Source organism: Mesoplodon bidens (assembly GCF_964165515.1).
Source record: "Mesoplodon bidens genome assembly, chromosome: 7".
NCBI lineage: Eukaryota > Metazoa > Chordata > Mammalia > Artiodactyla > Ziphiidae > Mesoplodon > Mesoplodon bidens.
In genome coordinates this window covers 84,682,486-84,696,420 of record NC_138164.1, presented here as the reverse complement: position 1 = coordinate 84,696,420, position 13,935 = coordinate 84,682,486, and the positions used below count along the sequence as shown (strand labels likewise).

Below are 13,935 nucleotides of genomic sequence, written 5' to 3'. Positions count from 1 at the left end.
AAAATTCTAACCTCCCAACCTGATTAGCTTTCTTTAATCAATCATCTCCCAAATATATTTTACCATGCAGTGTCACCCCTCCATCTTTTGCTGTTCCCACTCCGATACTTACTAACACCTTGCAGAGCTGGTGTTCCCTGGATATCACTAACCACTTTTCACCTTAAATGCCTCTATTGCTACTGTGGTAAGGGATTAAGGCTTCCTGGGTTGAAACCTCAGTTCTCCACTGGCTAGCTATACGGCACTTGGCATGTTAATTTGCCTCTTGGTGAATCAGGTCCCTCATCTGTAAAAAGAGGATGATAATAATACCCAACCCAAAGGACTGTTAAGAAAATTAAGTGAGATAACATAGGCAGAGAGTTGTGCAATATGAGTCCAGTAAATTATTGTTATTCCACTCTGCCATAAGAGTCACACTTTGGTGATAAAAGAAAGAGATGGTGAGTGAAGGTATCTCTGAGCCCAGCAAAATTTGGTGTGACAGATACGTTTAATGAGTGGCTGAATAAAGCAATCAACAAATATTCATTGACACAGTAGCATCTGTGATGGAGTTATGCCTCTTCATTTAATTCAACAATGTTTCAAAGCAGGATTGTTAACCCTGATTTACAAATGAGATCACTGAGGCTCAGAGAGGTTAATAATATGCCACAGTCACACAGCTAGTAGGTACAAGAATAAAGATTTGACCAATGGCTGGATGGGAAAATAACATTTCATCTACTAGGAATTCTGTTAGGCAATCTTACTGGAAATTTGCAGCTCTGAATCAATAGAATCATGAATATTCCTTCCTCTATAGCTCTCATTTTGAACAGGGAGAAATATCAGTCCTCAATGGAACACTGATCACATACAGGTAACTCTGACACACCATTAATATTTTAATGGGGCAGTTCAAAGTAGTTCACCATAAAAAAGGAAAGCCATTAATTAGATACATCAGTCAGGTTCCAAAAATTGCATCAGAGCCTGCTGGTACTTGGAAACTCCCACGCCTTAACCAACCCAATGCTAGAAACTGCTAGTCTGCATTCTAAAAGCAAAATTAGAGAATGTAACCTCATTGAATTTAAAAGAGAGCATGTATTACTAAAATACTTACTCATGCTTTATGAAATTACATTTTTGCCATATTTAACATCGCTTTGCTTGACCTCTTCTCAAAGATGATAAAGGCATACACACTACAGATATGCAGGTGACTCTAAAAGAGCATTTCACAGCCAGATGTTACATCCAGATGGGTTCCCGGAATTCCTGGTGATACTACAGTAAGCTAGAGCTTCATTCTCACCTTCATGATAAGGGCAAAAACCTCTTGTGCACTGTCTTAACCCCTCCAGAAGCTCTGATGTTTCTCTAAATGGAATAAATGATAGACTGAGGCTGGGAGATGCTAAAATACTGGGTATGAGGTACAACGCCTGGAGAGATATAAACACAAGTCAAGTGTGTCAAATGATTGAGACACTAGAATGATGAGGAAAGAAATGAGAAGTTAAGGCATCTAATTACATTATGCATTAGAGAAAATGTTGGTATTTGGAATGGCAAGCTGTCAAAAATAAGATGCCTCAGTTGAATAGAAAGGTTTGCATGACTGAAGTCATCATTAGGCTACTAACTTGGGAGAATTATTAATGAAAGGTGTTGTGCAAAGTCTACCACCTGTATGGATATTTTGGACAAGATTTTTGTTCTGTTTTCATTTTCTTATCAGAAAACAACTAACAATAGCAGCCTCTTTCAGAATTAATTACTTTCTATGGGAAAGACCTTTGTACTCTGATTGAGCATATTTGTTCTAATGAAATATTCTTCTTGATGTATGTGAAATGAACCTGCTGGTGGCTGTCTTCCATTAATTAGGAAACTTAATAAGCCAGCACTGTTTCTGAGCCACACACACACAAAGGAGTATTATAAGAAACATGACTAATTTGCAGTCATTCAGAGTGCTATTATAAATAACACAACTCATCCTTTAAAAAAATTATGAAAAAGTACCCCAGCAATGCCCTCAGAGAGAAACCAATATACATATTTTAGGCTAGAAATTCTTAATTCTGGCTACATTTAATATTTAGCTGGGGAATAGTTGAAAGTATGGACCCTGATTTCAATCCTTAGACAATTAAAATTGATTTTCTGGAGTTGGGTCCCAGGGAGTTTTTAAAGTTCTGGGGTGACTTAGGCAATGCAACCAGGCCACCAATGTGTTCACTACTGAAAACTCAGGGCTTAACTTCTGTGGATTACAAATAAATTCACTTGAGGTTATAAAATAAGTGTTGGGGCAGACTAGTATCACTTTTTGATGAATTTTGGCTTCATTTTATTTCTATTCAGTTTATGAAAAGGAAAGGCCCCAGTTTCAAGGCATTGTTCATAGGCAAGTCCAGCAAGTACAGATTTGAATATGTCTTATTCAAATGAAGCAAATCTTGCATTGTAACTGCAAAAGGCAAAAGAGTAGATTGAGTAAAACTGTCTCTGTTATAGAAAAAAAAATAAAAAGTATATTGTCTGTTAATGGAGAGTCAGGATAGAATCTTTCAGTACCACTGTTATACCAAATAATATCTATCAGTGACTATCAACCAACTTCAAATTTCAGTTTTGAAAACTATCCATAGAATTGTGTGCAATTTTGACTGAAATATGAGCATTTTTCCCAACTTATAAAAAAATTCTGATGTGAATATTTTTCTTTGCATATTCTTATTATATTTGTATAAATCCTTTTTAGAGAAAAAAAGAAAATACTGACAGCAAGAAGAAATATAACAACCACAAATAATCTCATGTGGAGATACTATCAGCTAGCATATTGGTATATTTATTTCTAGCTCTTTTGCAATACATTTTTAAAAAGTAAATTTATTTATTTATTTATTTTTGGCTGTGTTGGGTCTTCGTTGCTGCATGCGGGCTTTCTCTAGTTGCGGCGAGCAAGGGGCTACTCTTCACTGCGGTGCACAGGCTTCTCATTGTGGTGGCTTCTCTTGTTGTGGAACACCAGCCCTAGGCGTGTGGGCTCAGTAGTTGTGGCACTCAGGCTCAGTAGCTGTGGCTCGCGGGCTCTAGAGTGCAGGCTCAGTAGTTGTGGCACTCAGGGTCAGTAGCTGTGGCTCGCGGGCTCTAGAGTGCAGGCTCAGTAGTTGTGGCACACAGGCTTAGTTGTTCCGCAGCATGTGGGATCTTCCCGGACCAGGGCTTGAACCCGTGTCCCCTGCATTGGCAGGCGGATTCTTAACCACTGCGCCACCAGGGAAGTCCCTGAAATACATTTTTAACTAAAATGAGAGGCAGTCTACATTTATATTAAGCTATTTTTCCGCTCTTAGCAACATGTCACTAAAGGTTCAATAATACAATTTATTAATGGGTCTCTGTGATATTCTAGCATGTAGATATTTTACAATGTATTTAACTACTCCCCTATACTAAAATGCTCAATTTGCTTCCATTTTTATGTTTTGTTGTTTTGTTGTTTAATTTTTTAAATAAACTCTTAATTTAACTTTTTTACTTTTATATTTTTAATTTTTTTAATTGAAGTATAGTTGATTTACAATGTTGAGTAAATTTCTGATGTACAGCAAAGTGACTCAGTTATGCATATATATACATTCTTTTTATATTCTTTTCCATTATGACTTACCCTGAGATATTGAATATAGTTCCCTGTGCTATACAGTAGCACCTTGTTGTTTATCCATTTTATATGTAATAGTTTACATTTTCTAACCCCAAACTTCCAGTCCATCCCTTCCCCACACCACCTGCCCCTTGGTAACCACAAGTCTGTTCTCTGGGTCTGTGAGTCTGTTTCTGTTTTGTAGATAAGTTCATTTGTGCCTTATTTTAGATTCCACATATAAGTGATATCATATGGTATTTGTCTCTCTCTTTCTGACTTACTTCACTTAATATCATAATCTCTAGCTGCATCAATATTGCTGTAAATGGCAAAATTTCATTCTTATGGCTGAGTAGTATTCCACTGTAGTATTCCACATATATATATATATATATATATATATATATATATACCATATCATCTTTATCCAATCATCTATCGATAGACGTTGAGGTTGTTTCCCTGTCTTGGCTATTGTGAATAGTGCTGCTATGAACATAGGGGTGTACGTACCTTTTTTTTCTAAATAGATCTTTATTGAAGTATAATTTCTTCACAATACTGTGTTAGTTTCTGTTGTACACCAAAGTGAATCAGCCATATGCATATGCATGTCCCCATATCCCCTCCCTCTTGAGCCTCCCTCCCATCCTCCCTATCCCACCCCTCTAGGTCATCGCAAAGCACTGAGCTGATCTCCCTGTGCTATGCTGCTGCTTCCCACTAGCTAACTATTTTACATTCGGTAGTGTATATATGTCAATGCTACTCTCACTTTGCTCCAGCTTTCCCCTCCCACCCCGTGTCCTCAAGTCCATTCTCTATGAATTATAGTTTTGTCCAGGTATATGCCCAGGAGTGGGATTGCTGGAAAAAATGGTAATTCTATTTTTAGTTTTCTGAGGAACCTCCATACTGTTCTCCATAGTGGCTGTACCATTTTACTTTCCCACCAACAGTATAGGAGGGTTCCCTTTCCTCCACACCCTCTCCAGCATTTGGTATTTGTAGGCTTTTTAACGATGGCCATTCTAACTGGTGTGAGGTGGTACAATTTGCTTCCATTTTTAAATTTGATAATTACTGTAAAGAAAGGCTGTGAGAAAAAAATGTTTTTCATTTCTGATATTATTTTTCTTAGGATAGATCTTTAGATGTAAAACTGTGTACTGAGTCTCTACACTAAATGTTCCACAGATTTCCCCCTTTGGTCCATACAATAAAATATCTCATCAAAGAGCCATTTATCATTAACTTGATAGAGTAAAGAAGCAGAGTTCAAGGTGGCTGAATGAACTTTCAGGCATGTTTGTTGTCCCTTCCTCTGGAGACTTCATTAACATGATAATAAGAAAAGTTTCAAAAAGTAAAAACCTACAACAGTTTTCTAGAAGGCAAAATTCTGATGGGAGGGTGTTAACTGATGGAGTAGCTTAGCTTAGACTGTGTTCAGAGGCAGACAGAGAGAATGATTTTCCTTAGCCAAATCCTAGAGACATCTGGACTCAAAGATGGCAGATAAACAGAGGACGGGAATGAGAATCAAGAGTGAAAACATGATGAGAACTGAAGGTCTGACAATAGAAGATGCAAACACAAACTGTTTCTCTAAAGAAATTCAAAGCGCAAGAGCAGTAATGTGCAGTCCTCAATCTAACATTGGGTGGGTCATCTAAGCAATAGTTCCTTAACCACTCACTCGAGAGTGAATGCTTTCTGTTTCTAATACTTGTCCTTGTATCCAGCTTTGAGTTAGTCTTTCTGTTTTTCTACTCTAAAATGTAAACAGATGACCAAAGATCACCAGATATTTGAGAAAATTCTACAGTCTAAAAGAGAATAATTAAAACGGGCAGAAAAAATTATCCCTGGGAAAACAGACTAAAATTTAAAGAGCAAAGGTAAACTTAAGACAATCGCAAGTGTTATTAGAGAGATTAGAGATGTTGTATTCATGAAATACAATAGGATACTCTGAAAAAATTACATTCTGAAAACAGAAAACAGTCTAGGAAATTAAATATACATATACTATTGCACCCCTCACACAAACACACAAATGAAAAGACATTTGGAGGAAAAATTCCAGGAATCTTCCTGAACCGAGGCAGAAATCGAAATGAGATAAAAGAAAATGTCGAACTTTTAACTGAATTTCCAGAAAGAGAAAAGGAGGAAAACAGAAGTGCATAAATTGTGGAAAAAGTACCATAGAAGTGGAAAGTAGGTGTGAGACAAATAGAAAAGACAGACAATCTCTAGAGTGGGTTAAGTTAAAACACACACACACACACACACACACACACACGTGGGCACATATAAACATAATGTTGTATAATTATATAACACAAAATGTAAATATAAAAAATGTACAGAGAGAAGAAAAAATCAACTACAAAGAAAGTTAAGAATCAGATAGCAATCAGGTTTCTAACAGTAACAATGAATGTTAGATGACATTGAATTAATCAACAAATTTCATAGGAAATTATTTTTAACGCAGAATTTTAAAAGCAAGGGAATATCAATCAAATGTAAGAGCCAACTGAAGTCATCTCAGATACAGAGTAATTTAAAAAGTCTGCATCTCACATCAATCTTCAGAGGTAGTTGTTTAAGGATATACTCCGAAAAAATGAGCATGAAACTAAGAAAGAAGAATATGTGGGGAAATTAGAAAATAGAATTAATCCAGTAATCCAATGAAAGGTCAGTGGACACCAAGAATTTCTTAAAGAAGAATGAGATAAAGGATATAGAAACAAGAAACTGGAATATAATGGAAATATTTAGAAAAAGAGATATTTTTCCTCTCCTAAGAAGAAAAAAAAATCAAATAATCTAGGAAAATAAAACTAACAAAAGTTTGGGTATAAGCAACAAAGCAAATATAATGTGACATGACTTTGAGTATTTGATGGAGGGTTGGAAAGAAGAGTTTATTTGACCTTGACGCTGAGTATTCAAGAGTGGCATAGAGGTCATAACTTGGAGTTGTAGAAAAATAAGTGATACTGCATTGTCAGAAAGCATTATTTTCATAGCTGTAATATATTTGTCAAGTGAGGAGTGAAGAGATATTGTTTAAATGTGATAAAACATGATATAGAGAGGGGACCTTCAAGATGGCAGGGGAAAGACATGGATGTCATCTTCCTCCCCACAAATACATCAAAAATACATCTACATGTGGAATAACTCCTACAGAACACCTACAGAATGCTGGCAGAAGACCTCAGACTTCCCAAAAGGCAAGAAACTCCCCACGTACTTGGGTAGGGCAAAGGAAAAAAGAAAAAACAGAAACAAAAGAATAGGGATGGGACCTGCCCCTCGGGGAGGGAGTTGTGAAGGAGGAAAAGTTTCCACACACTAGGAATCGCCTTCACTGGCAGAGATGGGGGTGCGATGGCGGGGGGGGGAAGCTTTGGAGCCACGGAGGAGAGCGCAGCAACAGGGGTGCAGAGGGTAAAGTGGAGAGATTCCCGCACAGAGGATCGGTGCTGACCAGCCCTCACCAGCCTGAGAGGCTTGTCTGCTCACCCACTGGAGTGGGTGGGGTTTGGGAGCTGAGGCTCAGGCTTCAGAGGTCAGACCCTAGGGAGAGAACTGGGGTTGGCTGCGTTAACACAGCCTGAAGGGGACTAGTGCGTCACAGCTAACTGGGACAGAGTCTAGGAAAAAGTCTGGAACTGCCTAAGAGGCAAAAGACCATTGTTTTGGGTTGTGCAAGAAGAGAGGATTAAGAGCACCACCTAAATGAACACGAACTGCGGCTATCAGCATGGACACCAGAAAACTGCATGAAATGCTAAGGCTGCTGCTGCAGCCACCAAGAAGCCTGTGTGCAAGCACAGGTCACTATCCACATCTCCCATCCCGGAAGCCTGTGCAGCCCACCACTGCCAGGGTCCTGTGATCCAGGGACAAGTTCCCTGGGAGAACACACGGGGCCACCTCAGGCTGTTGAAATGTCAAGCTGGCCTCTGCCACCACAGGCTCACCCCACATTCCATACTGCTCCCTCCCCCCACCGCCTGAGTGAGCCAGAGACCCTAATCAGCTGCTACTTTAACCCCGTCCTGTCTGGGAAGGGAACAGATGCCCTCAGGCGACCTAAACGCAGAGACTGGGCCAAATCCAAAGCTGAAAACCAGGAGCTGTGCGAACAAAGAAGAGAAAGGGAAATTTCTCCCAGCAGCCTCAGAAGCAGAGGATTAAACCTCCACAATCAACTTGATGTACCCTACATCTCTGGAATACCTGAATAGACAACGAATCATCCCAAAATTGAGGCAGTGGACTTTGGGAGCAACTGTAGACTTGAGGTTTGCTTTCTGCAGCTAATTTGTTTCTGGGTTTTTTTTTTTTTTTTTGTGGTACGCGGGCCTCTCACTGTTGTGGCCTCTCCCATTGCAGAGTACAGGCTCCGGACGCGCAGGCTCAGCGGCCATGGCTCGTGGGCCCAGCTGCTCCGCGGCATGTGGGATATTCCTGGACCCGTGTCTCCTGCATCGGCAGGCAGACTCTCAACCACTGCACCACCAGGGAAGCCCAGTTTCTGGTTATATGTTCATCTTAGTTTAGTATGTAGAGCTTATTATGATTAGTAGATTTGTTTATTGATTTGGTTGCTCTCTCCCTTTATATATATATATATTTTTTTTCTTTTTTCCCATTCTGTGAGTGTGTATGTGTATGCTTCTTTGTGTGATTCTGTCTGTATAGCTTTGCTTTTACCATTTGTCCTAGGGTTCTGTCTGTCTTTTTTTTTTAGTATAGTTTTTAGTGCTTGTTATAATGGTGGATTTGTTTTTTGGTTTGGTTGCGCTCTTCTTTCTTTTTTTTATTACTCCTTTACTTTTTATTTTTAATAACATTTTTAATTTTTTATTTTAATAACTTTATTTTATTTTATTATATTTTCTTGCTTGCTTGCTTTTTCTCCTCCCTTCCATCTGAAGGGAGTGGCAGGACATATGTAAAGTGATGAAAGGGAAAAACCTACAACCAAGATTACTCTACCCAGCAAGGATCTCGTTCAGACTCAACGGAGAAATTAAAAGCTCTACAGACAAGCAAAAGCTAAGAGAATTCAGCACCACCAGATCAGCTTTACCACAAATGCTAAAGAAACTTCTATAGGCAGGAAACACAAGAAAAGGAAAAGACCTACAATAACAAACCCAACACAATTAAGAACATGGTAATAAGAACACATATCGATAATTACCTCAAATGTAAATGGATTAAGTGCTCCAACCAAAAGACACAGACTGGCTAAATGGATACAAAAACAAGACCTGTACATATTCTGTCTACAAGAGACCCTCTTCAGACCTAGGGACACATACAGACTGAAAGTGAGGGGATGGAAAAAGATATTCCATGCAAATGGAAATCAAAAGAAAGCTGGAGTAGCAATTCTCATATCAGACAATATAGACTTTAAAATAAACACTATTACAAGAGACAAAGAAGGACACTGCATAATGATCAAGGGATCAATCCAAGAAGAAGATATAACAATTGTAAATATTTATGCACCAAACATAGGAGAACCTCAATACATAAGGCAAATGCTAACAGCCATAAAAGGGGAAATTGACAGTAACACAATAATAGTCGGGGAATTTAACACCCCACTTTCACCAATGGACAGATAATCCAAAATGAAAATAAGTAAGAAAACACAAGCTTTAAACACTACATTAAACAAGATGGACTTAATTGATACTTATAGGACATTCCATCCAAAAACAACAGAATACTCTTTCTTCTCAAGTCTCATGGAACATTCGCCAGGATAGATCATATCTGGGTCACAAATCAAGCTCTGGTAAATTTAAGAAAATTGAAATCGTATCAATCATATCTTTTCCGACAACAACGCTATGAGACTAGATATCAATTACAGGAAAATATCTGTAAAAAATCCAAACACATTGAGGCTAAACAATAAACTACTAAATATCCAAGAGATCACTGAAGAAATCAAAGAAGAAATCTAAAAATACCTAGAAACAAATGACAATGAAAACACAATGACCTAAAAACTATGGGATGCAGCAAAAGCAGCTCTAAGAGGGAAGTTTTTTTTTTTTTTTTTTTTTTTTTTGTGGTATGCAGGCCTCTCACTGTTGTGGCCTCTCCCGTTGTGGAGCACAGGCTCCGGACACGCAGGCTCAGCAGCCATGGCTCACGGGCCTAGCCGCTCCATAGCTGCTCCGCAGCATGTGGGATCCTCCCGGACCGGGTCGCGAACCTGTGTCCCCTGCATCGGCAGATGGACTCTCAACCACTGCACCACCAGTGAATCCCTCAGAGGGAAGTTTTTATAGCAATACAATCCTACCTCAAGAAACAAGAAAAATCCCAAATAAACAACTTAACCTTACACCCAAAGCAATTAGAGAAAGAAGAACAAAAAAAACCCCACAGTTAGCAGGAGGAAAGAAATCATAAAGATCAGATCAGAAATAAATGAAAAATGAAGGAAACCATAGTAAAGATCAATAAAACTAAAAGCTAGTTTTTTGAGAAGATAAACAAAGTTGATAAACCATTAGCCAGACTCATCAAGAAAAAAAGGGAAAAGACTCAAATCAACAGAATTAGAAAGGAAAAAGGAACAGTAACAATTGACACTAGAAATATGAAGGATCATGGGAGATTACTACAAGCAACGATATGCTAATAAAATGGACAACCTGGAAGAAATGGACAAATTCTTACAAAAGCACAACCTTCCAAGACTGAACCAGGAAGAAATAGAAAATATAAACAGAACAATCACAAGCACTGAAATTGGGACTGTGATTAAAAATCTTCCAACAAACAAAAGCCCAGGACCAGATGGCTTCACAGGCAAATTCTATCAAATATTTAGAGAACAGCTAACACCTATCCTCATCAAACTCTTCCAAAATATAGCAGAAGGAGGAACACTCCCAATCACATTCTTTGAGGCCACCTTCACCCTGATACCAAAACCAGACAAAGATTTCACAAAACAAGAGAAATACAGGCCAATATCACTGATGAACAGTGATGCAAACATCCTAAATAAAATACTAGCAAAGAGAATCCAAGAGCACATTAAAAGGACCATACACCAGGATCAAGTGGAATTTATCCCAGGAATGCAAGGATTCTTCAATATATGCAAATTAATCTATATGATAAACCATATAAACAAATTGAAGGATAAAAACCATATGATCATCTCAATAGATGCAGAAAAAGCTTTCAATAAAATTCAACACTCATTTATGATAAAAACCCTCCAGAAAGTAGACATAGATGGAATTTACCTCAACATAATAAAGGCTGTATATGGCAAACCCACAGCCAACATAATTCTCAATGTTGAAAAACATAAACCATTTCCACTAAGATCAGAAACAAGACATGGTTGCCCACTCTCACCACTATTATTCAACATAATTTTGGAAGCTTTAACCACAGAAATCAGAGAAGAAAATGAAATAAAAGGAATCCACATCGGAAAAGAAGAAGTAAAGCTGTCACTGTTTGCCTATGACATGATACTACACATAGAGAATCCTAAAGATGCTACCAGAAAACTACTAGAGCTAATCAATGAATCTGGTAAAGTAGCAGGATACAAAATTAATGCACAGAAATCTCTTGCATTCCTATACACTAATGATGAAATATCTGAAAGAGAAATTAAGGAAACACTCCCATTTACCATTGCAACAAAAAGAATAAAATACCTAGGAAAAAATCTACCTAAGGAGACAAAAAACCTGTAAGCAGAACACTATAAGACACTGATGAAAGAAATTAAAGATGATACCAACAGATGGAGAAATACACCATGTTCTCGGATTGGAAGAACCAACATTGTGAAAATGACTATACTACTGAAAGCAGTCTAGAGATTCAGTGCAATCCCTACCAAACTACCAATGGCATTTTTCACAGAATTAGAGCAAAAAATTTTACAAAAGCCTCCGAATAGCCAAAGCAATCTTTAGAAAGGAAGACGGAGTTGGAGGAACAAGGCTCCCTGACTTCAGACTATACTACGAAGCTACGGCAATCAAGACAATATGGTACTGGCACAAAAACAGAAATATAGATCAGTGGAATAGCATAGAAAGCCCAGAGATAAACCCATGCACATATGGTTACCTTATCTTTGATTAAGGAGGCAACAATATACAATGGAGGAAAGACAAGCCTCTTAAATAAGTGGTGTTGGGAAAACTGGACAGCTACATGTAAAAGAATGAAACTAGAACACTCCCTAACACCATACACAAAAATTAACTCAAAATGGGTTAAAGACCTAAATATAAGGCCAGACACTATAAAACTCTTAGAGGAAAACATAGGCAGAATGCTGTATGACATAAATCACAGGAAGATCCTTTTTGACCCACCTCCTAGAGAAATGGAAATAAAAACAGAAATAAACAAATGGGACCTAATGACACTTAAAAGCTTTTGCACAGTAAAGGAAACCATAAACAAGATGAAAAGACAGGCCTCAGAATGGGAGAAAATATTTTCAAATGAGGCAACTGACAAAGGATTAATCTCCAAAATATACAAGCAGCTCATGCAGCTCCATATCAATAAAGCAAACAACCCAATCCAAAAATGGGCTGAAGACCTAAATAGACATTTCCCCAGAGAAGATATACAGATTGCCAACAAACACATGAAAGGATGCTCAACATCACTAATCATTAAAGAAATACAAATCAAAATCACAATGAGGTATCACCTCACACCAGTCAGAATGTCATCATCAAAAAATCTACAAAAATAAATGCTGGAGAGGGTTTGGAGAAAAGGGAACCCTCTTTCACTGTTGGTGAGAATGTAAATGGATACAGCCACTATGGAGAAGAGTATGGAGGTTCCTTAAAAAACTAAAAATAGAACTACCATAAGACCCAGCAATCCTACTACTGGGCATATACCCTGAGAAAACCATAATTAAAAAAGAGACATGTACCACATTGTTCAGTGCAGCTCTATTTACAATAGTCAGGACATGGAAGCAACCTAAGTGTCCACTGACAGACGAATGGATAAAGAAGAAGATGTGGCACATATATACAATGGAATATTAATCAGCCATAAAAAGAAACAAAATTGAGTTATTTGTAGTGAGGTGGATGGACCTAGAGTCTGTCATACAGAGTGAAGTAAGTCAGAAAGAGAAAAACAAATACCGTATGCTAACACATATATATGGAATCTAAGAAAAAAAAATGTCATGAAGAACCTAGGGGCAAGACGGGAATAAAGACACAGATCTACTAGAGAATGGACTTGAGGATATGGGGAGGGGGAATGATAAGCTAGGACAAAGTGAGAGAGTGTCATGGACATATATACACTACCAAACGTAAAATAGATAGCTAGTGGGAAGAAGCCACATAGCACAGGGAGATCAGCTCGGTGCTTGTGACCACCTAGAGAGGTGGGATAGGGAGGGTGGGAGGGAGGGAGACGCAAGAGGGAAGAGATATGGGAACATATGTATATGTGTAACTGATTCACTTTGTTATAAAGCAGAAACTAACACACCATTGTAAAGCAATTATACTCCAATAAAGATGTTAAACATAATAATAAAAAAATTAAAAAATAAAAAAGCTAAAAAAGAAGAAAACATGATATAAAGATGCAAATATACTACAGTTACAAATTTAATCAGTAGAGAGGTTTAAAATTTAAAATGGCAATGTAACTATAAAAAAAAAGGAAAGGTTATATGAATGAGCTAATAAACCTTCATCTAGCACAAGAGATCAACAGATAATGCTGAAATTTGATAAATCTATACACAGTAGTATAAATGTACTTATTCATCGAGAATTGAAGGAAATTTCTAAAAGACTAACAACAGAATTTTTTTGTTATAGGATTGTTATTCATTAAAAATCTTCTGTATTTGACTTTCAAACTGTACATGAAATACCTTAATAATATTTTAACCTTAGAATATTATTCTCACCCATCAAATGTTAAAGACTAAACATGAATTTTTTTTTCTTAAAAAAATAATGTTCTACGTTTGAAGTAGAAGTCAGTTTACCTTTGGAGAGGGGGAAAGGAGGAAGGAATTAATAGAAAGCAACTCACCCAAGCAAAAGTCGCTGAGGTCAGCAAAAGAACATCTGAGCACAGAGTCTTTTCTGCCTTCCTCAGTGTTAACTGGAAACAAGAACAAAAAAGACTTTCTAGATTTGGGGAATAAAAACATAATGACAGTTAGAACAATTACCGTGGTGACT

General features: G+C 37.6%; 1 protein-coding gene across 1 annotated transcript in view; it reads right to left on the bottom strand.

Annotated features, from left to right (window-relative positions):
- The window catches only part of ANO3 (anoctamin 3), a gene marked incomplete at both ends in the record, with an annotated part of 391,580 nt that overhangs the window by 176,852 nt on the left and 200,793 nt on the right, over positions 1 to 13,935 (bottom strand). Inside the window, 1 exon segment of the mRNA XM_081240506.1 lies at positions 13,784 to 13,855. Within this exon segment, the coding sequence (XP_081096632.1) occupies positions 13,784 to 13,855 (72 nt within the window).